Source organism: Photinus pyralis, unplaced genomic scaffold, assembly GCF_008802855.1.
Source record: "Photinus pyralis isolate 1611_PpyrPB1 unplaced genomic scaffold, Ppyr1.3 Ppyr1.4_LG10, whole genome shotgun sequence".
Classification (NCBI taxonomy): Eukaryota; Metazoa; Arthropoda; class Insecta; order Coleoptera; family Lampyridae; genus Photinus; species Photinus pyralis.
This window is the reverse complement of record NW_022170250.1, coordinates 12,757,690-12,781,246: the sequence shown is the minus strand read 5'-3', so window position 1 is coordinate 12,781,246 and position 23,557 is coordinate 12,757,690. Positions and strand designations below refer to the sequence as shown.

Genomic DNA, 23,557 nt, shown 5'->3' with positions numbered 1-23,557 from the left:
ATAGTCGGGTTAATAATAAGTTTACCTAACTTGTTGAATTATAAGTGAACCGTATGCCGTATTTAAGAAATGGTGAGGTGCCCTATAGAAGATTATCTGAGCCCCACCTTACTCTCTTAGGCGCTTTTTGCCCCTCCCACCTGTTTTTGTAAGCACCTCCTTCCGTGTTATGTTCTCTCAATACCAATTTCCTCGCCAATTTGTTTGGGAAATTGTTTATCAGTAGACAATTGTTAATGTATTATGATTATAGTAAATTACTAGGGTATGGACTACCCCTCAGCCAACAGAGTGTGCCCTCAGCAAAGTATGTAGTCTTTTCTTCGTCTGCTGGAGAATACCCCCTAGACCCCCCGGTGGTACGATTTCGGAAAAGACAATCGTATCCTTTTTTTCTGAAGAGTATTCTATACTTCAAAGGATTGTGGTTCTAAGTTTGATGGCATTTTCTCGAAAATTATCGTATAAGTGCTAACACCGAGACTAACACTAAACGTTTTTGAGTAAAAGCACAACACCGGGGGTATGGAAAAGCCCTCAGCCAACAGAGTGTGCCCTCCCCAAAGTAGGTAATTGCATCTTCGTCTGCTGGGATACCCCCCCCAGACCCCCCGGTACTACGATTTCTTGAAAAGACAATTGTATTCTTGTTCCTGAAGAGTATCCCATACTTCATAAGATCGTGGTTGTAAGTTCAATGGTATTTTCTCGAAAATTATCATATAAGTGATAACAGTGGGGGGGTGGGTTGGCGCCCATATGATTTGTTGTTTAGGCGAAAAAATGCGCATTGAGCGTTCGCGTGAAAGTGGGGCTGGCGCAGTGTTCTTTTCACCCTGCCGCTTTTCTTGTAACATATGATATTATGGATTAAGTGGAAGAACAATCTAAAAATGTGGATTCAATTTGTAGGCCGGTCGTATAGCCGCGGACCATCCACTGGTCGGCGGTCACAAAGGCCCCGTGCTAGACATAGCGTTTTGCCCTCACAATGACAACGTGATCGCGAGCGGCTCTGAGGATTGTGTCGTGAAAGTGTGGCACATACCGGACCATGGTTTAGTTAAGACGTTAACCGAACCAATCGTCGACCTTCTCTACCACCAGCGGCGGGTGGGGCTGGTCTTATGGCATCCGACGGCGCTAAACGTACTTTTAACGGCCGGTAGCGACAACCAGGTCGTGATATGGAATGTGGGCACCGGCGAGGCGCTCGTTCACATCGACTGCCACCCCGACATCATCTACAGCGCCTGCTTCAACTGGGACGGCTCGCAGCTATTGACGACCTGCAAGGATAAGAAGATACGAATTATCAACCCGCGAACCGGCGTTATCGAATCGGACGCCGTCTGCCACGAGGGCTCGAAAGCAACGCGCGCGATTTTCTTGCGGCACGGGCTCGTCTTCACGACCGGTTTCTCGAAGATGTCCGAAAGGCAGTACAGTTTGCGAACGCCCGACATGCTTAGCGAGCCGATCGTCATGGTGGAACTCGACACGTCAAACGGCGTCATGTTCCCCTTGTACGACGCGGACACGAACTTAATCTACCTGTGCGGCAAGGGCGACTCGGTGATCCGCTACTTCGAGATAACGCCCGAACCGCCCTTCGTCCACTACATCAACACGTTTCAGACGCCCGATCCGCAGCGCGGCATCGGCATGATGCCGAAACGCGGCTGCGACGTCTCGATCTGCGAGATATCGCGCTTCTATCGCCTGACGAACTCCGGCCTGTGTCAGGTGATCACGATGACCGTGCCGAGAAAGTCGGAACTCTTCCAGGAGGATCTGTACCCGGACACGATCGGCGACTCGTCCGCGTGCACCGCCGAAGAGTGGATGGAGGGGAAGGACGTCGATCCGATCCTCATCTCGCTCAAGGACGGATACAAACCGCCCGAGGCGAAGATTTCGATTAGCGTTAACCGACGGCGCAACGTGCTCGATAAGGGTTCGGGCAAAAGCTCCAAGGAGGCGGCGAAACCACAACCGGAAGTCTCGGTAGTACTCGACGAAATTACACTTGAAGTGGTAAAGGGCCGTTACTAGACCAGTTCAGTCACTCACCCACCTAGGCGGTGTGGCATGCAGTCACTACGCCACCCACAAAACGGTTAGCTAATTAATTAATTGGGAAAACAATTGAAACAAAATCTATGAAAGAAAGAAAAGTTTACAATTACCCCGCACGCAGGCGGCCGACAATTAAAATAAGAAATCTTAAAATGACATACTTTTTTTCTAATTTTGCGATAATCTTAAACTGGCACCTTATTTTGACACAGACGAATTGCGTTTTCACATAAACGGGCTGACTGCCCGCAAAAAAACGTCGCGAAGTTTTCTTTCTTGACCTACTTTCAAAGACCGTCAAGGAAAAGAGTGACCTTTGAAGGTCGAGGTGACGAGCCGGTCGAGAAACCGTCCTCTACCACTACTAAAACTAGCACGCTACAATTTCCCGTTTCAGGACAAGACGCTGCAGGACTTCGCCGACGAGATCCGAAAGTTGAAGGCGATGATCGTCAAGCACGAGAACAGGATTAGGGCGCTGGAGGCGGAGGTAGCTTTAAGTAAAAGTAACGTCGACGAGGACGGACCGGGCGGCGACGGCCTGAACGCCGTGCCCCCGATGGCGTCCGACGAAGTTTGAGGTGTTGTTTCATTTTGTTAAAGGTTTCAGGTTTATTTCAAATAACAATTCATTCGTACTAACCCGTAATGTAAGATCGTACACTGCGAAATCCAGATCGGCCACACAGAAAAGTTTCGTACAGTACCGCCAGTTAAATGAATTACAAATGATTAGCCGGAGCTGTAGGTAAAAATTTTTTTTTTCAGATAAATCAAAATCCAAGGCCTACTTTATTTTTACCATCTTCTGAAGGAATTAAAGGTTTCACAAACCGGACCTAACCTCATTTTTCTTAATGGACCACCCTGTATATTTTAATCTAAAAAATATACCATACCATGGTTAACAAAAGATTCATTCAAGTGATTCAAAAAAGATTTTTGAACCATTATAAAGAAACTTTGGTCTTTCTGAAATTGGCAATTTTTTGATTTTTCCTCGTATTTTTTAATTTTCAAATGTTGATTTTACCAATTTAAGTTTGGCTCAAAAAGAGCATATGGCGCCTGTGTTGCTTTTTTGATTACAATTACAGTGTCGCAAATGGGACACCCTGTACATTATTAGTATATGACCTTTAGGGCCATTAAGTTCCATACACACCCCTCCCCCCCCAGACCCCATGGGAATTTTCGAAATTTTTAAAAAAAATTTGCAATTCCAAAATAAAAAAGGACGCAATCATGTCTCAGTTTTCTTGTGTGGCCTTTCAGATTCATGCCCCTAATTGTCAAATTACAGTTCTCTTAACGATACGGAATTGAAGTTCCGACCACTGCCTCATCTACAATGCGTTTGTGTGTGTGCGTGTATGCATTTACCATTTTTCGTTTCGTAACAACGAACCCCATGTATATAATGTTATTAACAATTTTCAAAGTATATATGTCATTTCGTGAACGGTGCCCCCTCGCCGTTTTGTTATTATTATTTTTTAAATAAATCGCCTTATAAGGTTGTCTTTTTACTAATTAGTAACGTAAGGTACAAGTGCCTTTAGCGAAAATGCACAATAAGCCGACTTTAGTATGAAAGTTTTTAATTACAATAGATTTTATGGATTATGTGATAATAAAATGTAATAAATAAATAATTATTTGTTATTACTTAACAATAAATCAGTGCCAAATGTGTCATTATTTCTAAAGCTTAAAAAAGAAGGTAAAGCTACGGGATGTCTTTCATTCAACTTAAGAGTGGCTCTTAAATTTACAAGTACGATAATAATGAGATCAGTTTCCTTAAAAGTTACGCCTACCGCACGAGCGCATTATGTGAAAAGTGGTAAGTTGTGGAAGTGGTAGCCGCGTCGGCCCTTTGCCGCCAGGTAAATGTAGACGACATGGTACGCCCCCGGTATAAAACAGATGAACCCGGCGAGCAAGAAGACGGCACCCTGGAGTCCGGCCTGCGGTTCAGCAAGTGCCAACGTGCCAGTCGTGAGCAGACCTATACCAATAAAAAGCAACGTGGTCGCCGCAAGTACCATGCGCCAGTTCTCGCGTATCTTCGGATGTTGAAAGCACGAAGTATTGCTAATCTCCTGATTTGAGCCGTCGCAGTAATCCTGGATTAAAGAGTCGCTGTCTCGCGAGGCGTCGTTTGACATTTTGTACGTCCTGAAAACGAACAGATGAGACCTGGATTTAAAGGTGCACGCACGTCAATACCTGGCCGAGTCCACTTTGATGCTTGTGTAGTCGCCCTCTCCATTGAGGCCGATTTTATTCGACGGCATGCATGTCGTACCGTAGACACGTATGGCCTCGTCCGTTTCTTCCTCGAAGGCGTCGTCTATGGAGAATCTCTTCTGCTTCGCGGCCGTACCGTTGGGAAGTGCGAATTGTTTACTGGACATTTTCCTGAGTTCCGGGGAGTTTTATTTAATAACCAAATTCATAGTTTTCCAATTTGATGCCGTTTTTCACTTTGAAAATAAAGTAAAAAAGGGGAGCAATATTTTACATAAGTAGAATGTTAGGTTATGTTAGTTGTTATATACACCCACGAAACAAAAGCAATTGTTTAATATCCTGCACTGGTGTAACTCGGTGTAACACATAAATCGAACAGGCTCCACTCCCAGAAGTCTAGCAGGAATTTCTTTCCTTCCTTCAGAGAGTAAGCAACTAGGTGACCATACGGGCGTCGTGATGGTACAATTTCTTGGGGGAAGGAGCGCTAGGGGCAGGAAACGGCTGGGAATATTTCTAGATAACTCATGAAGCAAAGATGCAAGCGCGGGTGAGATCAAAGGAATATGGCAAAAGAGAGGAGTTTGGTAGAATGGGAGGCGATATGGGTAACCAGAGATTTTGGAACCCGCCCTCTGATTCCTAGGATTCTAGGAGTATTGTTTATGCTAGAATAGGAGATTATTTCCTCATTCAGTTACTTAATTACTGTAATTGAGGCTCCTTACTGTTAGGCAACACAACTTACGACATTAAGTATGGAAAACCATAAATTTCCAAATAGTTTGACAAGATGTCACTCGTGATGTATTTTTACATTTTTATTTATATAATCGCCAATTGTCCGTGCAACGTTATGAATTTGAATGTCGGCACAGTTCTATTTACAGAATCCGACATCGCGAAAGAGTGCTGGAGTTCGGACGACGTCGCTCTTCTCACAACGAGAATGTTCCTCGAGGATATCTTGCCGGACACGCACTCCTTAAACATACACGATAATATGTACGTAAACGATCTCGTGGAATACTTTCGACTGCTCCTGGACATAGTCCGGAAGGACACCCACGGGAAAGCAAACCAAATAACGCTACACGCTTTGATTGACGCCCTAGGTTAGATTCGCGCAGAACGTGATCGTTACGTCCTCTTTTTTTAGGCGGATACCTGTACCGGTACGTTTTACCAACGGCCAGATATTCGTATTACGCCGGGTATATTAATTATGGAAGCATCGAGAAGCTCGGCAAGCTGTTTGACGAACTGAAGTGCTTTTTACGCACCAATGGCCGTGGATGGATTAAAAGCCGCGGTCCTTCAGGTGTCCGATTGGCTGTCGAACCTTTGGAACTGCCACTGACGACAGGCGACACCAACCCCTGCAATACTTTGGCGGTTATCGAGAGGGAAAGTGAGTAATTCCATTGGGGAGCGAAATGCTAACGCCTGGTTTAGTCGGCTGCGTGGAGATACCGCTCCCGTTTTTGGATTCGCCCTCAGAGCCCGCCGCGATCGCGTTGCCATTCAAAGCGCACCCCCTTCTGAAGATCGACTCGAAAGAGGCATCCTACGTGCTAGTTAAATATTACATTGCCGCAACGAAGTGCCTAACCGCACACAACGCCAATCAGACTGACACCAAGCGGTTCACAAACTCCCTCTTTCATTGGATTCAGAGTCAAATCGTCCCCCTACTCAATCACGAGAAATTCTACTCCGCATTCGGTGGGGTTTTGCGCATTCTGGAGACGCTGAAGACTATGGGGGTGCGCAACGAGAAGCAGATGGGAAATTACAATATAATGCCAGAAATGCAAGTGAAGGACGCCGCCGTGAAGTACGACATGGACGAAACGACCACCGACAAAAAAAAATCGGATCTGATTCTGATGGCCTTGCTCGCGACCATCTTCATATGGTTTCTGTTGGGCTCCATCTTCATATGCTACCGGATTAAGGCCGGACGGAAACGTACACACGTCGTGATCGCAACACGAACAGTTTACGTCACATTTCAGGCTTAGGCGACGGCGCGGCTTTGTTAAGCATCAACACCTGCTCGTGTAAGTCATCGTCGAAGCACTCGACGACGTCCGCATCCGAAGGGGTGACCTCCTCCGCTTCGAAAAACGAAACGTACTAGTACGATCACCGTAAGTTGCGATTACAGTTCCAATTTTCAGCACCACTGACAGTGCCACCACTGTTGAAAGTAAGCGACGCCTAGTCCCAAAGAAGAACAGTTCGCACGTCGTACGCCGCGTAGTCTGGTAGGTTTCCGCCCGCTCAATTCGTCGCATTCGTAATCTTTGTCGATGCAGTTACAAAACGGAGGGGGAAGTACGCGCGAAAAGCGATCGAGCCAGATTCGTTGAAAATTCGGAAGATCGCAACTCGCCGAGCGGTCTGGGGGTTCAGACGAGCTTCTCGGACAGATTCGAGGGCAGCTCGTTTTCCGGCGAAATCTCGGCGGATCGGATTATGCCGGTTTATAACATAGAGTCCTCATCATCTGAAAGTGCAATGTAAACTTATCGTGCGAATATACTTTCATATATTTAGGCCCATTGGTATGGATTTATTGCACGACTAGAGCCCAAGAAGAATCACATGCCCCACCAAACTTTGAGTTGAGTTTACTTTTCGGATAACACTCGTATGTTGACAAGCTACAGGTGTCTGTTGTACCGTACCGAAGATCGTATAGACACAAAACTGTATAATTTTGATCGCGGGAAATTCAAAAACATACTGGGGGTGCTGCGGTTTACGTTGGGAGGGTGTTTTTGAGTTATTTCGTATTGTAATGAATTTTACGGTGTGCCGAAGGAGGTTCGTTAGCGATTATGCAAAGAAAGCGTAGATTATTATACCCGTCCTGTATGAAACATTGCTCATGCGTAGGTGATTTATCAAGTAGCCATATTGAAATCTTTCAATCTGAAAAATTTGTAAGTAAATATTTTATTTCCTGCATTAATCGGATAATTAATAACAGAATTTGTGGTCGCAGTTAAATTCTAGCGTAATTTGCGTGTAAGTTGATGGGTGTATTAAAAGGGCGAACGCTCACTGTTGAATTTTGCAACGTATATAAGAGGTTCGTTCCGTAAATTGTCGTTCTACACAATAGAAGACGTTTAAAAATTCCTCGAATTTTTGTTTGCGAGTCGAGGCGGCCTCGTTTGTCACATCAAAATTTGAATGGGCAGAACCGTTATTGGGAAAAGTGATTTTTTACGCAAAAAAAACTGCCATGTAGCAGCTTTTTTGACAGCTGTTCAATTCCTTTTAATTCCACAATAATATTTTCATTTACACCCATTTGTCAGTTTCCAGCCGAAGAAACTAATCCAGTCTGTGCTCTTTTAAGATTAAGCGAAGCAGTATTTTTTGGGAAGGTATAGAAAGATGTCGGTTCTTAATCAAAGTGGAGAGGAGCAGGTCGAGTGCCCTTTGTGCATGGAGCCGTTGGAAGTCGACGACCTCAACTTCTTTCCGTGCAGCTGCGGATATCAGGTTCGTACTCGTCGTGTCGTCGTCCGTCTGTAAACAAACCCCCCATCGCAGATATGCCGTTTTTGCTGGCATCGGATTAGGACAGACGAAAACGGATTGTGTCCGGCCTGTCGGAAGGCGTATTCGGAAAATCCGGCCGACTTCACGCCGCTGTCGAAGGAGCAGGTCGCCCAGCTGAAGGCGGAGAAACGTCAGCGGGATCAGCAGCGTAAGGCCAAACTTAGCGAAAGTCGAAAACACCTAGCCAAGTGAGTCGCCTCTCCCCCCTCCCTCCCGAAAAGACGGCTAACTTGCGATTGTTGCAGTGTACGCGTGGTTCAGAAAAATCTCGTCTTTGTCGTCGGTCTACCACTTAGGCTCGCCGACGCGGAGATCCTAAAGAGGCACGAGTACTTTGGAAAGTTTGGCAAGATACACAAAGTCGTCATTAATCAATCGACGTCTTATGCTGGTTCCCAGGGTCCGAGTGCGAGTGAGTTTCGGGATGCTTCGTCTCTCGAAGGGTGATTACGTGCGTGCGTTTTTCAGGTGCTTACGTTACATATATGAAAAGTGATGACGCCTTACGAGCTATACAAAATGTCAATAATATATCAATAGACGGTAGGCTTATAAAATCTAGTTTGGGTACCACAAAGTATTGTTCACATTTCATGAAAAACCAGCCGTGTCCGAAGCCCGACTGTATGTACCTGCACGATTTCGGTAAGCACACCTGTGGCGTAGGGTAAAAGAATAGAATAGTAAGACGCCCTTCGCGTTGAGACGATAGAAATCAAATGATTTGGTCGACTCCTTACATTGATTAGTCATTTTTTGTGTATTGTTTTTCATAAACAATGTAGGTTTTTGTTTTTAAATTATTAGATTAGATAAGCGTCTCCACTACCTAGCTTTGGCAAGTGTTTGTTATGTATGTAAGTGTCAGAGTTTTTGAAGCTAAGTAGTGGCACTAATCCCTTAGGATTGTTTTGATTGAATTAGGAATCGACGGATACTGGTTTTTTGGTTTCCAATCCCGTCATAGCAATGGTTGATTTTCTTCACTGCATCGAAAAACAAAACAACTGAATTGAGCACCAGTCACATACACTAAAATGCGTGGCTACGGGACCGCATTGAATGCAAATGCTCCAATCGGTCAGTAAACGCTGGTTACGCGTAGATAAGCAAAAATGGTGCATTTCTCATTAAATTCCCTGACAAATCCAGGTTTTCCCGTTTATCTTGAATGTATCAGCCAAACTATCGGCGATTCGCGACCGATAAATCGGTATATGCCAATATTAATATCGGTATCGGTCGATTCCCGGATTTAATGTTCATCTTCCTGCAATTATTGTGCAATGGGGAGTATTTCAGACCCCTCGGTGCTACGTTGTCACTCGATATGTTCAACCTCAAGGATTCCACTAATAAGCGATTATTCAATTCTGGTTTCCCAAGAAGTGTTCGATACTCCACAAGTTTCCTTGTGGGGGAGTAAATGTTTTGGGGAAGAATGTGGAACCGGGGAGTATGATACCCCCCAGGCAACACCTCTAGGGAAAAAGGAAGATTGATTGTTCATCTTCTTGCAACTATCATAAGGTCATTGTGCACTGGGGGGTATTCCATACCCCCCAGACCCCCCGGTGCTGCGTTGCCACTCCACACAGTCAACCCCAAGGTGTCTTGTGGTAGTCTCTCATAAGGAACCATCTGATTCCGTCTTCCCGAGCAGTGTTCGTTACTCCACAAGCTCCCTTGTGAGGGTAGTAAATGTTTTGGGGAAGAATGTGGAACCGGGGGGTATTGAACACCCCCCAGGCAACACCCCTAAGAAAAAAAGAAGATTGATTGTTCATCTTTTTGCAACATCATAAGGTCATTGTGCACTGGGGGGTATTCCATACCCCCCAGACCCCCCGGTGCTACATTGCCACTCCACACAGTCAACCCCAAGGTGTCTTGTGGTAGTCTCTCATAAGGAACCATCTGATTCCGTCTTCCCGAGCAGTGTTCGTTACTCCACAAGCTCCCTTGTGAGGGTAGTAAATGTTTTGGAGAAGAATGTGTAACCGGGGGGTATGGAACACCCCCCAGGCAACACCCCTAAGAAAAAAAGAAGATTGATTGTTCATCCTTTTGCACAATGACCTTATGATAATAATCACCCCACACAGTCAACCCCAAGGTCTCTTGTGGTAGTCTCTTATAAAGGACCTCCTGATTATGTCTTCCCGAGAAGGGGGGCAGTAAATGTTTTGGGGAAGAATGTGGAACCGGGGGGTATGGAACACCTCCCAGGCAGCACCCCTAAGGAAAATGGAAGATTGATGACTATCATAAGGTCATTGTGCACTGGGTGGTATTCCATACCCCCCCAGACCCCCCGGATAAAATTTCCATAAGGTTGTCTTACTATCCTATTTCTTGCACTATGTCTGCGGTCCCGCAAAGTTGTATAATGTTCTGTTTTAAGGCGATCCAAAGGCCAGTTTTACAAAGGAACAAATGCATGCGGGCAAACACCAGGAATACGAACGAAAGTTGCATGATCTGTTAGTTACAAAAATGGCAATACAGAGTGCGCAGCAACAGCAACAACAGCAGCAGCAGTCCGAAGTAAGATCTGTTAGTAAAACTAAAGAGTCGACGTCCTCCTCGGCGTCTACCACAAAGGACAATTGGCCACAGTTGAATTCGGAAAAGGGGGACAAATGCGAGAAGAAACAGCCGGAAACCGTCAGTAAAGACAAAACACAGAAGGCGAAAACCAAGTTAAAAAGCGACTGCAGTAGGAAGCCGGAAAAGAGTAAATCGGCAGAGTGCACCGCGAGCAATGGCAAATGCGAAAAGTCACAGTCGATGGAGGAAAAAATCCAGAACACATCCAAAAGCAAAAACGAGCTCGAGCCGGAAAAGATGGAATGCGCAATACCAAAAATACCGATAATCGACGACAACTCCAGCTTCTTCTCACAAAACACATTTCAAAAGATCGCCCCCGAGATCGAGGAGGATCCGGTTTCGGACGGCGGTACGGAGCCCCAGTGTCAAATTCTCAACGACTCACTGCCGAACATCAACAGCACCGAGGACTGGGAGGCGGCGTTCGGGTTCTCGAAGCAGACCACTCATCTCGTCGAGGACCTCACGAAACACCGGGTGGGAGTAAAGGACACACTGGAAACATTCGGCAACAGCTACCCTAATACCATCGACATGTTCGGCAATATGGACGGCTATCAGAACGGCTTTGACGCCACCACAAACAAACTGCAGGAGAACATCTTGGAGGCGCTGTCTAACAAGCACTCGCACTTCAACCACACCACCTCGCCCCTATTCCTGAAAACTGACAGAATCAACGGTCTAAATCACGTCAACGGCGTGAACGGTCTCGATCAGCAAATGTCCAAGTTCTTCTCGGACTTTTACAAGAACGGCCAGAAGGATCTTTACACGAACGGCTTCACCACGCATCCGATGAACGGCCTCAGCCAGCAGCAGAGCAACAGTTACTTGCACAATTTAACCGACAGACAGAACATGCTACTCATGCAGCAGAGACAGATCGAGGAACAGTTGATGAGCTTAAATTTAAATCGACAGTTAATCCATAACAGTATGCACGGCGGCGGCGGCCAGTTTATGAACGGCGATATAAACGGACAGAGCTTCGGGTCGCCGTCGTCGTCGTTGCATAACCCGCATTATCAAAATTCGGTCGGGAAGAATCACAGTCGGCCCGAGGACGAGCTGGATTTCGATCCGTTTCACGAGACACAGAAGGCGCTCGCCGAGCTCATTGAAAACGAGCAAAATCACAAGGTACACCATCCAGGTGAGTGAGACGTCCTGTATGTTGTACTAAAGTCACTAAATATAGAAAGTACCGCAATCCATTGGGCTCGTGTGTTAGAGAGAGAACGCATGATTTTTGCCCAAAAATGGCGAAAGTTACCAGATTCTAGTAACTTTAATGTTAGGGATTGTTCCACCTGTTTGGAGATATCTGTATAAATTTTTATAAAACATGACAGTACTATGAAGTTAGGTTATAAAAAATTACAGCTATTCAGATTTTGTTGTACTTCAAAGGAATTGATTGTTAATTTAATTAAAAAAATAATAATAGTAATAGGTAATTCTATACAAGGTTAGACAAAAGTTGAAAAGATCTTGTCTTTGTAGGGCGCGCCACAAATCAAATTAACGGCATGATGCATAGTCAAAATTCGAATCGGCACCTACCGCCACCGCCGCCGGGCTTCATGCAATCCAGCACACACATGAACTCGTTTGGTAGCAAAATACTGCCATACCTCAATATGGGCAACACGCAACAGCCGCATCAGATAAGTAACAATTCCAGCACGCAACAACCACAACAACAAAACAATTGGTCGGGCAATTTTAGTCAAATTCAACAGCAACAGTCGAACAAAGGTGAGTGGGCCGACGGGCGGTCTCTCCTGTCATTACTTACGTTTTGCAGGTTTAGGCACGTGTAACGATTGGAAAGTGTTAGATCCGGCGATCGTATCGTCGAGTAGACATTTTATGTTATCGAATATGCAATCTAGGGAGCAGTTTAACGGCATGCAGCAGCCGACGCAGCAGTTACAAAACGGACCAGTTAGATCGTTTGATTATACGAATTACAATCAACAGATGCAACCAAATTACAACAACTTCTCGCACCACCAAAATTTAAATTGGCTGGGCAACGAATTAAATTCACAAATCTCCAGCCCGCCCGGTTTCAGAACGAATAGTCAATCGACAAAACAGCAGGAATGTTAAAAATTCATTTTACCGAGCTTCGTCTTAATTGTGCGCCTTACTTTTTGCAACTGGTATGTTTAAATGTATGTATATTTATATTTTATGTTGACTATTTTTGTGTAGAAATTTCTTGTTGCATTGTTATTACGAAAAAAGGAAAAAAAATCGAAATTTGTCAAACTCTTCTTATCTCTTTGTTGTATCATCCAGGTTTTGTCGTACAAAAAGCGAGGTACACAATGTGCGTCGTAGCTTCTTATCTAATTTTTTTGTAGACACTGTACGTGTAATTTTTTTTCTTGTAAAACTTATGAATTATAAATCATATTTAAATCGTCTGGGTGCTTGGCCAACTGATTGTAACTTATAAAGATCGATGCAATTTAATAAAACAAAAAAATATGGTTAATAATTATTCGAGTATATTCAGAAACAGCTAACTATAATATAATGATGCAGTAAACTAAATCGTATTATTCACCCCACACGTTTTTTTCTTGCTCATCAATGGTTCGATTATGACCAGGGAGCGTGTTGGGCAGTATTTCGTTCACAGAGTGCCATTCGCCCATCACCTTTGCGCCCACTTTGTATGCAATGCTTATTAGGATTCTTCGTCGTTTACCTGCAAATGTTTTTCCATACCCTGTATATATCAGTCACGACAAGTCTGGTACCATAGCCACAGCCACTACCTGTCCGTAAGGTTGGTATCACGATTTAAGCGTCGTCAACTTATGAACAAAACAAACAGCCAAAAGGGCATATTATCAATATTCAAAATTACTAATGATTGATCAAAACTCTTTAACTAAACGTTTAATAACCGTCGTTTTATTTCTAACGATTATTCTCTTAATAAAACAGTACTTCTATTAGAATGTCCACAAAAAAGGTTTCGTACTTTTACAATCCCGATGTGGGCAACTTTCATTATGGTACCGGTCACCCAATGAAGCCCCATCGTCTCTCTGTGATACATAGTTTAGTTTTAAATTACGGCTTACACAACAAAATGCAAATATACAGGCCGTACAAGGCTAGTGCGCACGACATGTGTCGATTCCACTCGGACGAATACATAGGTGAGTCTCGCATCGTCCCGCTACCTACTACCAGGTGATCTTTCAGATTTCCTCCAGCGTGTCACCCCGCAGAACATACAGGCGTTCACGAAACATCTAAGTCACTACAATGTCGGCGACGATTGCCCCGTATTCTACGGTCTGTTCGATTTTTGCTCGATGTACACGGGCGCCTCGCTCGAGGGCGCCGTCAAGCTGAACAACAGCCACTGCGACATCGCGATCAACTGGTCGGGCGGTCTGCACCATGCGAAAAAGTTCGAGGCGTCCGGCTTCTGCTACGTAAACGACATCGTGATCGGAATTCTCGAACTGCTCAAGTATCACGCTCGCGTTTTGTACATCGACATCGACGTCCATCACGGCGACGGCGTTCAGGAGGCGTTCTATCTGACCGATCGCGTCATGACCGTCAGCTTTCACAAGTACGGCAACTACTTCTTTCCCGGCACGGGGGACATGTACGAGATCGGCGCGGAAAGCGGCCGTTACTATTCCGTAAATGTACCCCTCAAGGAGGGCATCGACGACGCGAGCTACTGGCAAATATTTAAGCCGGTCATCTCTCACGTAATGGAATTTTTTCAACCGACCGCTATCGTGCTGCAGTGCGGGGCCGACTCCCTCGCAAATGACAGGTAAAAGTAACGGCTTTGAAACTTCAAAAAACTCTCGGTTTGAATTGTAGGCTCGGCTGCTTCTCATTGAGCACGAAGGGACACGGGGAGTGCGTCAAATTTGTGCGGGATCTAAACGTACCCACTTTAGTTGTCGGTGGCGGCGGTTACACCCTGAGGAACGTCGCGCGATGTTGGACTTACGAAACCTCCCTATTAGTCGACGAGGAAATTTCGAACGAGCTACCGTACACCGAGTACTTAGAATTTTTCGCCCCCGACTTTACGCTTCATCCGGAGGTCGTGACGCGACAGGAGAATGCGAACAGTCGACAATACTTGGAGGCGATTACCAAGTAAGGGGCGCCGTCATCCCCGCCCCCTTATAATCGCTTAATTTTAGGTACGTGTTCGATAATTTAAAAATGTGTCAGCACTCGCCCAGCGTTCAAGTGCACGATGTTCCCGGCGATGCGATATCGGAAGGTGATAAGATGAAAGACGAGGAAGATCCCGATGTTCGGATAAGTCAGGAGTTGGACGACAAAATGGTGGCTGTTAAAAATGAATTTTACGAGGGGGATAAAGATCAAGACAAGGAGGAGATTGAAGTGTAGTTTTAAATTATTCGTGTATTAATTTTTATAAGTACAACTCGTATGTAGGGTACACTGTTTACCTTCATAATTCGGCCTTGGCTCTCGGTATCATGCCGGTGCAACTCGTGCTAAATCCCACGAGATGGCACTGTTTCGATCTCTCAGACAGCACCCAACCCCTTAGGAGTCGCTTGTGGTTTTTATCAAACACTGCTATTTCGGCAACCCCCCCCCCCCTCTTCATTTCCTAGTCATTTCGATCGAGCATCCTGTATATCACACTCAACCACGCCCTTTTTTTTTGTTTGATATTTAACATGTTGGCAACAGTGTTTTTGGATTGGCACTTTTGTATTTTGATTGCAAAATACACAAATGTCAAAAAATAAATTAATATCGGTCAATTAGAAACGAATCAATTATTTTTGTCACGTACGTTTGTGGATGAAAACGGCGATGAATAATAGGGGGACGTGTATCAATTATAAATTGTCCTATGGCAATTAACCTGTAAACTGACTGCTGTGGATCCAACTGCGTTGCCTAGGACATGTGTTTGTGGGCGTCTCCTTCATTCAAATGATTTCTTATGGCATCGTCAACAGCAGCTGATACCGTTTCGTTATGTAGCGAAGCCAGCACTCTTATCGATGGAAGCGTCATATCCACCGTACCGGACAGGCACGGTTTCCTCGGCGGTTCCCAGTACTCGCCCGAGGTCAAGCAGGGACCCTCGTCCGAAACGATACTACGACGCGAGCACAAGTGGTTGAAGATGCTTTCCAAGTGGAACTTCTACATGAGTCGAAATTATCGGAAAGTCCGCGAACGCTGCCGCAAAGGTAAACTTACAGTCGACCGCTTCACATTACGAAGGCATTCCCGTAGGTATTCCCATGTCGATTCGTCCGAAAGCCTGGCTGTTTCTGTGCGGAGGTCAGCTGCTGTTGGAGAAGTATCCGGAACGTTACAGCCTGTGCCTGAATCAAAATGCGGACCCGAAAGCGTTGGAGGACATAAAGAAAGACTTGCACCGGCAATTTCCGTACCATGAAATGTTTATATCTGAAGACAAGCCTGGGTAGGCACTTATGTGTACAATGCATGTCAATTTTGTCCCAAATGCTGCCCTGATTAATAAGTATTGATCCTACAGTAGGTACAGTTTTGTAATTTAAATAAGTGCGGTGTTTTAGGGGAAAAAATATATTATCTCCACAAGATAGAGGGGGGGGGGGGTATCTAAATTTTAATTTAATTTTTTTTTGGGCGGTGCTATGCTCGCCCACATGCCTTTGACAGTTCTAATAATCATGTTTTGCAGACAGCAGGAGCTTCTACACGTTTTGAAAGCATACACTGTTTTCAATCCAGATGTGGGCTATTGTCAGGCTCAGGCGCCGGTTGCCGCGTTCCTTCTGATGCACATGCCCGCAATCCAGGCGTTCTGGTGCCTGGTGAGCATTTCGGATCGTTACCTCAAGGATTACTACTCGCCGGGTCTCGAAATCGTACAACGTGACGGCTTCATCTTGCAGGCGCTCTTGAAGAAGACCTGCTCGCCGGCGTACCGTCACCTAAAAAAAGTGAACGCCGAGCCGATGTTTTACTGTACCGAATGGTTTCTGTGTGCCTTTACCAGAACGTTACCGTGGGACTCTTTGCTACGGATCTGGGATATATTTCTCTGTGAGGGTGTGAAGGTGTTGTTTAAAACGGCGTTGGTCATCCTGGAGGGTTGCCTCGGAAACGCACGCAATCGTAAACGCTGCCAGGGACTATGCGAAACGTTGGATTTGCTCAGAAATCCGCCCGAATACGTGCTGTCTGAGGAGTATCTTGTGTATAACGTCGGTCGATTGAACCTGACCGAACGCGATTTTGAACTCGAACATCAACGGCAAACGGCGAGGCGGAAAAATGCCTCCTCCAATGGTGCTTCCAATTAAAGTTCAACCATTTTACTCGTTAGTTTGATTACTGCTTGGTTAAGGAGTATTATAGAGTCTATTTTATTATCATTATTATTATTTTTTATGTTGTTCTCCTAGTCACGGTTGTAGTTAACAATTGAAAAGAATTCTGAAGCAGCTGCCAAATTGATGCATTACCAAAAAACCCATTGCGTTGTTCTCTTCCGATATGTGATTGAAGCCTGTATATTTGTCATATTTCAAATAAAACTATTTTGAAATAACTGGTCCCTGTTTCATGGTGAACCAAAAGGACAAACAAAATTTGGAAACGAGGTATGAAAACCTTTGCAGTGGGCGAACAACATTCTTCTACAAAACTTAACTGACGTTTTAGAAAGCGCTGGAAGAAGAGGTTTATGAGTGCGTTCCATACCATCGAAAGGGCATGAGAGTTCTGCAAACCTAGAAAACTCTGGAGGGACCAAAAAAATACGGAACAAATCCAAATTCACACTTAGCAAAAAAAATGAATGGCGTTTGATATGTGTATGATGTGTTGCCTACTGCCTACGAAGTCTTAAATGAAAAAAAAAGCTGAATGCGACCCAACCACTTTGTTATCTTTGATCAGCTGTTTGTTAATTATTTAGTCAAAATAATGTCGGAATTAGTTTCAAAATGCGTCTTAAGAGTGGAAGTGAACGAGTCGGGGGAAGCTTTGGACGAGGTACACGGCGCGGAAGCCCCCCTAGGAGTCCCAAACTGTCGCGGTCAACGTAAGGTAAAAGACATAAGCGTTGAAACGTTTGCGAGCCGTTTGGAGAAGCCCACGGACGACTGGGGCATCCTACCGAAGAACTCTCGCGGTGCGTCGTTCGAGCAAGGCGACGTCGAGGAGATGGGCGAAATCGGATTTTTCAGCGGCAATCCCTTTGTCGAAATAACGAAAGGAATTCTGCACTTGTATAAGGAGGAGTAAGTAGATTTTGGCGCACCTCTTCGTCTATCCGTCGTATTTTTTAGCACGTTGAGCAGTCGAGAGGAGGCGTTAATGCTGTGCATTTTGGGCGTGCCAACTTCGATGACGTGCCACGATCTGTTGGCATTTACCGCGCCGTGCCACGCGGAAATCGCACACATCAGGGTGCTGCGGGATTCCAGTCCGAATCAGTACATGACCCTTCTCACGTAATTATTGATTATTCAATTCGGCAAGTCCATTTCGAACGTTGCAGGTTTCGCAATTATCCGGCCGCCAAGGAATTTTATGACACGTTCAATGGGGCCCCTTTTAATAGTTTGGAACCGGAAGCGCTGTGCCGGATCGTGTGGGTGTCGCGAGTGGAGTGGGCTCACAATGGGTTACCGCCGCCCGGTCACACAGAACTGCCGACGTGTCCGGTGTGCCTGGAGCGAATGGACGAGTCAATCGACGGCGTTCTGACAATCCTATGCAATCACGCGTTTCACGCCAACTGCCTCGAGCAGTGGAGCGATTCGACGTGTCCCGTCTGTCGATGCGTCCAAAGTCCCGAACAGGCTGAGAGCTCGGAGTGCGAGAATTGCGGTCGAGTGGGCCCCGACGCCCTTTGGATTTGTCTGATATGCGGACACGTCGGTTGCGGACGATATCAGGGCGGTCACGCTGCATCGCACGCTCGTGAGTCCGGCCACTGCTACGCTTTACAGCTGGGGTCGCATCGCGTCTGGGACTACAAGGGCGATAACTTCGTGCATCGGCTGTTGCAAAATAAGGCGGACGGTAAGCTCGTGGCCGCCGAGGGACCGCCACCGGAATCCGAAGGCGCTCAGGAGAAGGTCGACTCCGTTCAGCTTGAGTTCACCTACCTGCTGACATCCCAGTTGGAGGAGCAACGCATTTATTTCGAAGAGAAGCTGCTGCACCTGGACAATCAAGCCACGTTGGAATCGAAATTACTACGTGAGCAACTCACCGAGCTCTCCGAGGAGAATAAGCAGTTGAAAACGAAACTCGCCAACGTAAGCAAAGAAAAGCAAGCCGTGGAGAAGAAATTTTCACAAAGCTCCGCGCGGTATGTGTTTCAAATGAGGGGTGTCTCGCAATCTTCCCCTGGTTCGCATTTTAGATCGCTACAATTCTGCTTTCCCAACAGGTTGTCCATTACATTAGGCGAGCTAAACGAGGAAAGGCAGCTAGGCAAGGCACTACGCGAGTACCAGCAACAGTGGCAGACGAAGGTGGCCCAACTCGAAGAGCGCCTACAGAGCGTAAGCGGTGAGAAGGAGCGTGAGGTGAACGAGCTTCAGGAGCAGCTCAGGGATCTGATGTTTCACTTCGAAGCGCAACAGGTGTGTTATTTCGGTTGCTTTTCCCGTGACTATGACACGTGTTTGTTGCAGACCATTTCACGATCGGAAGATCGCGATGATATCGCCGGAGGAAGTGTCAGCGTTGGCGAAGAGTCGTCCCAGTTAGCCAAATTGAAACGTAAAGGACGGAAAAAGAAATAACGATTGATGTAATTAAACGTATTTATAATAAACTTATTTTTCTGCTTCAAGTAACATTGTTACATGGCCGAAATCCACAGTCCTTCAGTGTTCTGGGACCTTCGGGCCTCGTTTTGGAAAAATAGTTCAAATTGATTTTAGTAGTTCAAACGAACCAATTCATATAACACTGCGACTACTTCACACATAACCCAACTTTTAGCATCGTGAATGTGACCATAAACAATCTTGCGATGGCAAAGAAATTTACGGACGAAGAGCGGTTAGCTCTCGCCGCAAAATTGGACAAGGAACTAGACGACTTTATAGATGGCCTGGAGAAGCGTCCGTACACGGAAGGTTGGCCCGAGGATCGGTGGCAGGAGGTATGCGCGCAGACTTCTGGGACTTGGCACTACAGCTTTTGATCTTTCAGGAGATGGAAAAACATCCGTTCTTCATGAAGAAGATGCCGGAGGCGGGCGAACCACTTGATCCGCTCATGGAGGGCCTGCAGCAGTTAAAATACGATCCTAACGAAAATACACCCGAAGGTCATTCTCACTCGGTATACCAATCGTATGATTATATTGCCGATTTTAGAGCTAGCGAATGCGTACAAAGACGACGGTAACTTCAACTTTAAGCACGGAAACTATCGGCTTGCCATAATCGCGTATACTGAAGGATTGAAGGTAGGTGCCGATAAGGACAAATGAAAATGAATTCTCGGATATTTTAATGCACCATTAGATCTCCTGGGGCGGAATCTTTCGGACCTCGATAGTTTTGTTTCAGAATGTGCAGGTTTTCAGGACCTGCAGGAACCACTGAATCTTTGTGGGCCCCGCTATTTGACTCCTCAGAGGTTATAGGGTTATCAAAATGGGAAAGGTCCGGATATTCGGTCAAAACTTCCCATAGTTATATTACAGATTTCAAAGGTCTATGGTTTTTAGGGTCTCCAATGCCTCTAAGTCATCCCAGTGACCAGGGGTTCACATATTCAATTATCTTGCATTTAAATACACTGTGTTTGTAATAAGATGGTCACCTCAATATCTCTTATTTTAATTGGTGGTGGTTAAGCGGAGTTGGAGGCATCTTTTGTTTTTCAAATGCATATGGAGGCATCTTTTGTTTTTCAAATGCAATGCTTATGTTTTTAACACCTACACGTTAGTAAGGGTGGAGGTATTGCAATGACCCCCCACTTATTAACGAAAATACACGTTTTTGAATCACTAAAAATCCGAATCAAACAAAATCTCAATGATGTCGGTCCCTCTGTACTCTCATTTCCGGAACCAAATTTGGTACCCATATTCTTAGACATAAAAGGGCAGAATCACGCATGCGCAGGTGGTATCTGTACTAGCCACATTTAATTTTTTTATTAGTAATGGCGCCATTTAAAATGACGGAAAAGAGAAATCTTTCCGATATTTGTAAAATGTGTAGTGGGTTGGGTTGGTATCCCCGCCCACTTAAAAATAAAGCCCAAAAACACAAATATCAACGACTTCAATGAATTAATTTCCCATTGAGTACTTCCTATTGATTAAAGATCAAGTGTGAAAACGCCGAGACCAACGCGACACTTTACAACAACAGAGCCGCCGCGCATTTCTTCCTGAAAAATTACCGGTGAGTAGAGAATAAAACTGCGCATTGCGCCGACTAACACCTCCCCAGTTCGTCCCTGCACGACTGCAAGTGGGCGCTACGACTGAAGCCGAACTACCGCAAGACGCTCGGTCGCGCTGCCAAGTGCTGCCTCGAAACGCGCCAGTTCGATCAGGGAATCGAGTACTGCGACCTGCTGCTCGGCGGCGATCGGACTCCCGAAATCGTCCGGCTGCGGCAGACGATCGTGAACGAGCGAAAGCGACAGGAGAAGGATTCGAGGAAAGCGCGCAGGGGCGAGGATAGGAAGGCGGACGCGCGGCGGGAGTTGATGAAGGCGATCGGCGCGGCGGGGGTCGCGTTCGAGGGCGACCTGCGGCCTGTCGTTCCTGAGCTGGCCGAATGTGCGGTGCATTTGAACGACGGTCGGTTGGTGTGGCCCGTCATATTCACGTATCCCGAGTATCAGGTGATGGACTTTATACAGGAATTCGACGAATATGACACGTAAGTTAAGGATGCAATGGGAATGTTCTAAAAATTTGTTTCAGATTTCGGGAGCATTTAGATCGCGTCTTCGAGGAGAGCCCCGCGTGGGATGCAGAGAGCAAGTATAAAGTGGCAGATTTGCACGTTTACCTCGAGTCATCTGGAAAGTTACAGCGGTTCGACATCGACAGTAAATTACGTGACGTACTGAAATGCAAGGGGTAGGTTATTCGCATTCCACTGAACGCTTTACTTTAAGTGCTATCTTTACAGTTTGCTAGTGAAAGGTGGTACTCCGTCGTTTATAATATTAGTCGGTAACAGTCCGGCAGAACTTGCTTTTCTAAGTCGTTATAAATAGATAAAGAAACAAAATGTTGTGTTATTTCTCCCCCCCCCCCCCCCCCCCATTACGGTTTGTCAGAATTTTTGGTCGAAACGAGAAACGAGAACGGTGCGTCGTAGATATGCCTTCCGACCCCTCGTTGGAAAGGTCTCGACCAGCGCTATCGATTGGCGCTGTCAAAATTTCGGCAAAAAATTCAAAAAGCTGTAACTTTTGATCTAGTAGCCCGATCTTGGAACTGTTTGAATAATTCTGACAGAGCTAGAAAAAGACCTCTTCGTATATTATGTTCTCCTAGTAGCACGACACCTTTTGCATAAGATTGTTGACAAGTAACAGGTGTGGTATTAGGAAAAGAAACACCTCCTCGCACTCATATGATCCTGATACAGAATTGGCAAATTTTTAAAGCGAATGGAAGCTTTGAAATAATTCTGACAGAGCTAGAAAAAGACATTCTTCGTATATTATGTTCTCCTAGTAGCACGACACCCTTTGCATAAGATTGTCAACAAGTAACAGGTGTCGCATTAGGAAAAGAAACACCTCCTCGCACTCGTATGATCCTGATACTGAATTGGCATATTTTTAAATCGAATGAAACTTTGAAATAATTCTGACAGATATAGAAAAGTACCTCTTCGTATATTATGTTCTCCTAGTCGCACGACACCTTTTGCATAAGATTGTCAACAAGTAACAGGTGTCGCATTAGGAAAAGAAACACCTCCTCGCACTCATATGATCCTGATACAGAATTGGCAAATTTTTAAAGCGAATGAAAGCTTTGAAATAATTCTGACAGAGCTAGAAAAAGACCTCTTCACATATTATGTTCTCCTAGTCGCACGACACCTTTTGCATAAGTTTGTCGACCAGTAACGGGTGTAGTATTAGGAAAAGAAACACCTCCTCGCACTCATATGATCCTGATACAGAATTGGCAAATTTTTAAATCGAATGAAAGCTTTGAAATAATTCTGACAGAGTTAGAAAAAGACCTCTTCGTATATTATGTTCTCCTAGTAGCACGACACCTTTTGCATAAGTTAGTCGACTAGTAAACAGGTGTAGTATTAGGAAAAGAAACACCTCCTCGCACTCATATGATCCTGATACAGAATTGGCAAATTTTTAAATCGAATGAAAGCTTTGATATAATTCTGACAGAGATAGAAAAAGACCTCTTCGTATATTATGTTCTCCTAGTAGCACGACACCTTTTGCATAAGTTTGTCGACAAGTAACAGGTGTAGTATGAGGAAAAGAAACACCTCCTCGCACTCATATGATCCTGATACAGAATTGGCAAATTTTTAAATCGAATGAAAGCTTTGAAATAATTGTGACAGAGCTAGAAAAAACCTCTTCGTACATTATGTTCTCCTAGTAACACGACACCCTTTACACAAGTTTGTCGACAAGTAACAGGTGTAGTATTAGGAAAAGAAAAACCTCCTCGCACTCATATGATCCTGATACAGAATTGGCAAATTTTTAAATCGAATGAAAGCTTTGAAATAATTCTGACAGAGCTAGAAAAGGACCTCTTCGTATATTATGTTCTCCTAGTAGCACGACACCTTTTGCATAAGTTTGTCGACAAGTAACAGGTGTAGTATTAGGATAAGAAACACCTTCTCGCACTCATATGATCCTGATACAGAATTGGCAAATTTTTAAATCGAATGAAAGCTTTGAAATAATTCTGACAGAGATAGAAAAGAACCTCTTCGTATATTATGTTCTCCTAGTAACACGACACCTTTTGCATAAGTTT

General features: G+C 45.1%; 8 protein-coding genes across 12 annotated transcripts in view; 7 read left to right on the top strand and 1 right to left on the bottom strand.

Moving 5' to 3' along the window:
* Nucleotides 1-3,772, top strand: part of LOC116162365 (coronin-1C-A-like) — a 4,687-nt gene extending 915 nt beyond the window's left edge. Inside the window, exons 2-3 of the mRNA XM_031475980.1 lie at nt 913-2,007; nt 2,477-3,772. Of these exons, the coding sequence (XP_031331840.1) occupies nt 913-2,007; nt 2,477-2,659 (1,278 nt within the window). The 3' untranslated portion in view covers nt 2,660-3,772. The remainder of the gene's footprint in view (nt 1-912; nt 2,008-2,476) is intronic.
* LOC116161423 (transmembrane protein 134-like) lies at nt 3,664-4,658 on the bottom strand. The gene is made up of 2 exons (XM_031474758.1): nt 4,312-4,658; nt 3,664-4,260 (listed from the first exon to the last, which is right to left on the bottom strand). The coding sequence occupies exons 1-2, from the start codon at nt 4,497-4,499 to the stop codon at nt 3,912-3,914; spliced, it is 537 nt and encodes a 178-aa protein (XP_031330618.1). The 5' UTR covers nt 4,500-4,658; the 3' UTR covers nt 3,664-3,911.
* A 475-nt stretch (nt 4,659-5,133) lies between these two features.
* On the top strand, nt 5,134-6,864 carry LOC116162364. The gene is made up of 6 exons (XM_031475979.1): nt 5,134-5,450; nt 5,495-5,746; nt 5,791-6,306; nt 6,354-6,471; nt 6,519-6,605; nt 6,657-6,864. Exons 1-6 carry the CDS (start codon nt 5,141-5,143, stop codon nt 6,862-6,864), a joined length of 1,491 nt encoding a protein of 496 aa, XP_031331839.1. The 5' UTR covers nt 5,134-5,140.
* A 221-nt stretch (nt 6,865-7,085) lies between these two features.
* LOC116161202 (CCR4-NOT transcription complex subunit 4-like) lies at nt 7,086-13,042 on the top strand. 5 transcript variants are annotated; one of them, XM_031474467.1, is made up of 8 exons: nt 7,086-7,286; nt 7,668-7,854; nt 7,906-8,102; nt 8,160-8,326; nt 8,383-8,559; nt 10,319-11,683; nt 12,034-12,288; nt 12,344-13,042. In XM_031474467.1, the coding sequence occupies exons 2-8, from the start codon at nt 7,747-7,749 to the stop codon at nt 12,643-12,645; spliced, it is 2,571 nt and encodes an 856-aa protein (XP_031330327.1). In that variant the 5' UTR covers nt 7,086-7,286; nt 7,668-7,746; the 3' UTR covers nt 12,646-13,042. The 5 variants fall into 5 exon arrangements, with proteins under 5 accessions (XP_031330327.1, XP_031330325.1, XP_031330323.1 ...); XM_031474465.1 differs by having other exon boundaries at nt 7,093-7,286; nt 7,709-7,854; nt 12,338-13,042; XM_031474463.1 differs by having other exon boundaries at nt 7,176-7,286; nt 12,338-13,042.
* Nucleotides 13,043-13,507: 465 nt separating this feature from the next.
* Nucleotides 13,508-14,998, top strand: LOC116161048 (histone deacetylase 3). Its single transcript, XM_031474240.1, has 4 exons — nt 13,508-13,712; nt 13,759-14,350; nt 14,401-14,685; nt 14,733-14,998. The coding sequence occupies exons 1-4, from the start codon at nt 13,508-13,510 to the stop codon at nt 14,944-14,946; spliced, it is 1,296 nt and encodes a 431-aa protein (XP_031330100.1). The 3' UTR covers nt 14,947-14,998.
* A 136-nt stretch (nt 14,999-15,134) lies between these two features.
* Nucleotides 15,135-17,018, top strand: LOC116161050 (TBC1 domain family member whacked). Its single transcript, XM_031474242.1, has 3 exons — nt 15,135-15,770; nt 15,817-16,009; nt 16,253-17,018. The coding sequence occupies exons 1-3, from the start codon at nt 15,518-15,520 to the stop codon at nt 16,875-16,877; spliced, it is 1,071 nt and encodes a 356-aa protein (XP_031330102.1). The 5' UTR covers nt 15,135-15,517; the 3' UTR covers nt 16,878-17,018.
* Nucleotides 17,019-17,373: 355 nt separating this feature from the next.
* On the top strand, nt 17,374-19,681 carry LOC116161047 (BRCA1-associated protein). Its single transcript, XM_031474239.1, has 6 exons — nt 17,374-17,819; nt 17,868-18,032; nt 18,080-18,898; nt 18,980-19,175; nt 19,227-19,345; nt 19,540-19,681. The coding sequence occupies exons 1-5, from the start codon at nt 17,443-17,445 to the stop codon at nt 19,335-19,337; spliced, it is 1,668 nt and encodes a 555-aa protein (XP_031330099.1). The 5' UTR covers nt 17,374-17,442; the 3' UTR covers nt 19,338-19,345; nt 19,540-19,681.
* Nucleotides 19,546-21,806, top strand: LOC116161049 (DNA polymerase interacting tetratricopeptide repeat-containing, protein of 47 kDa). Its single transcript, XM_031474241.1, has 7 exons — nt 19,546-19,702; nt 19,753-19,870; nt 19,920-20,011; nt 20,884-20,963; nt 21,012-21,449; nt 21,494-21,652; nt 21,705-21,806. The coding sequence occupies exons 1-7, from the start codon at nt 19,571-19,573 to the stop codon at nt 21,790-21,792; spliced, it is 1,107 nt and encodes a 368-aa protein (XP_031330101.1). The 5' UTR covers nt 19,546-19,570; the 3' UTR covers nt 21,793-21,806.
* Nucleotides 21,807-23,557: the final 1,751 nt, after the last annotated feature.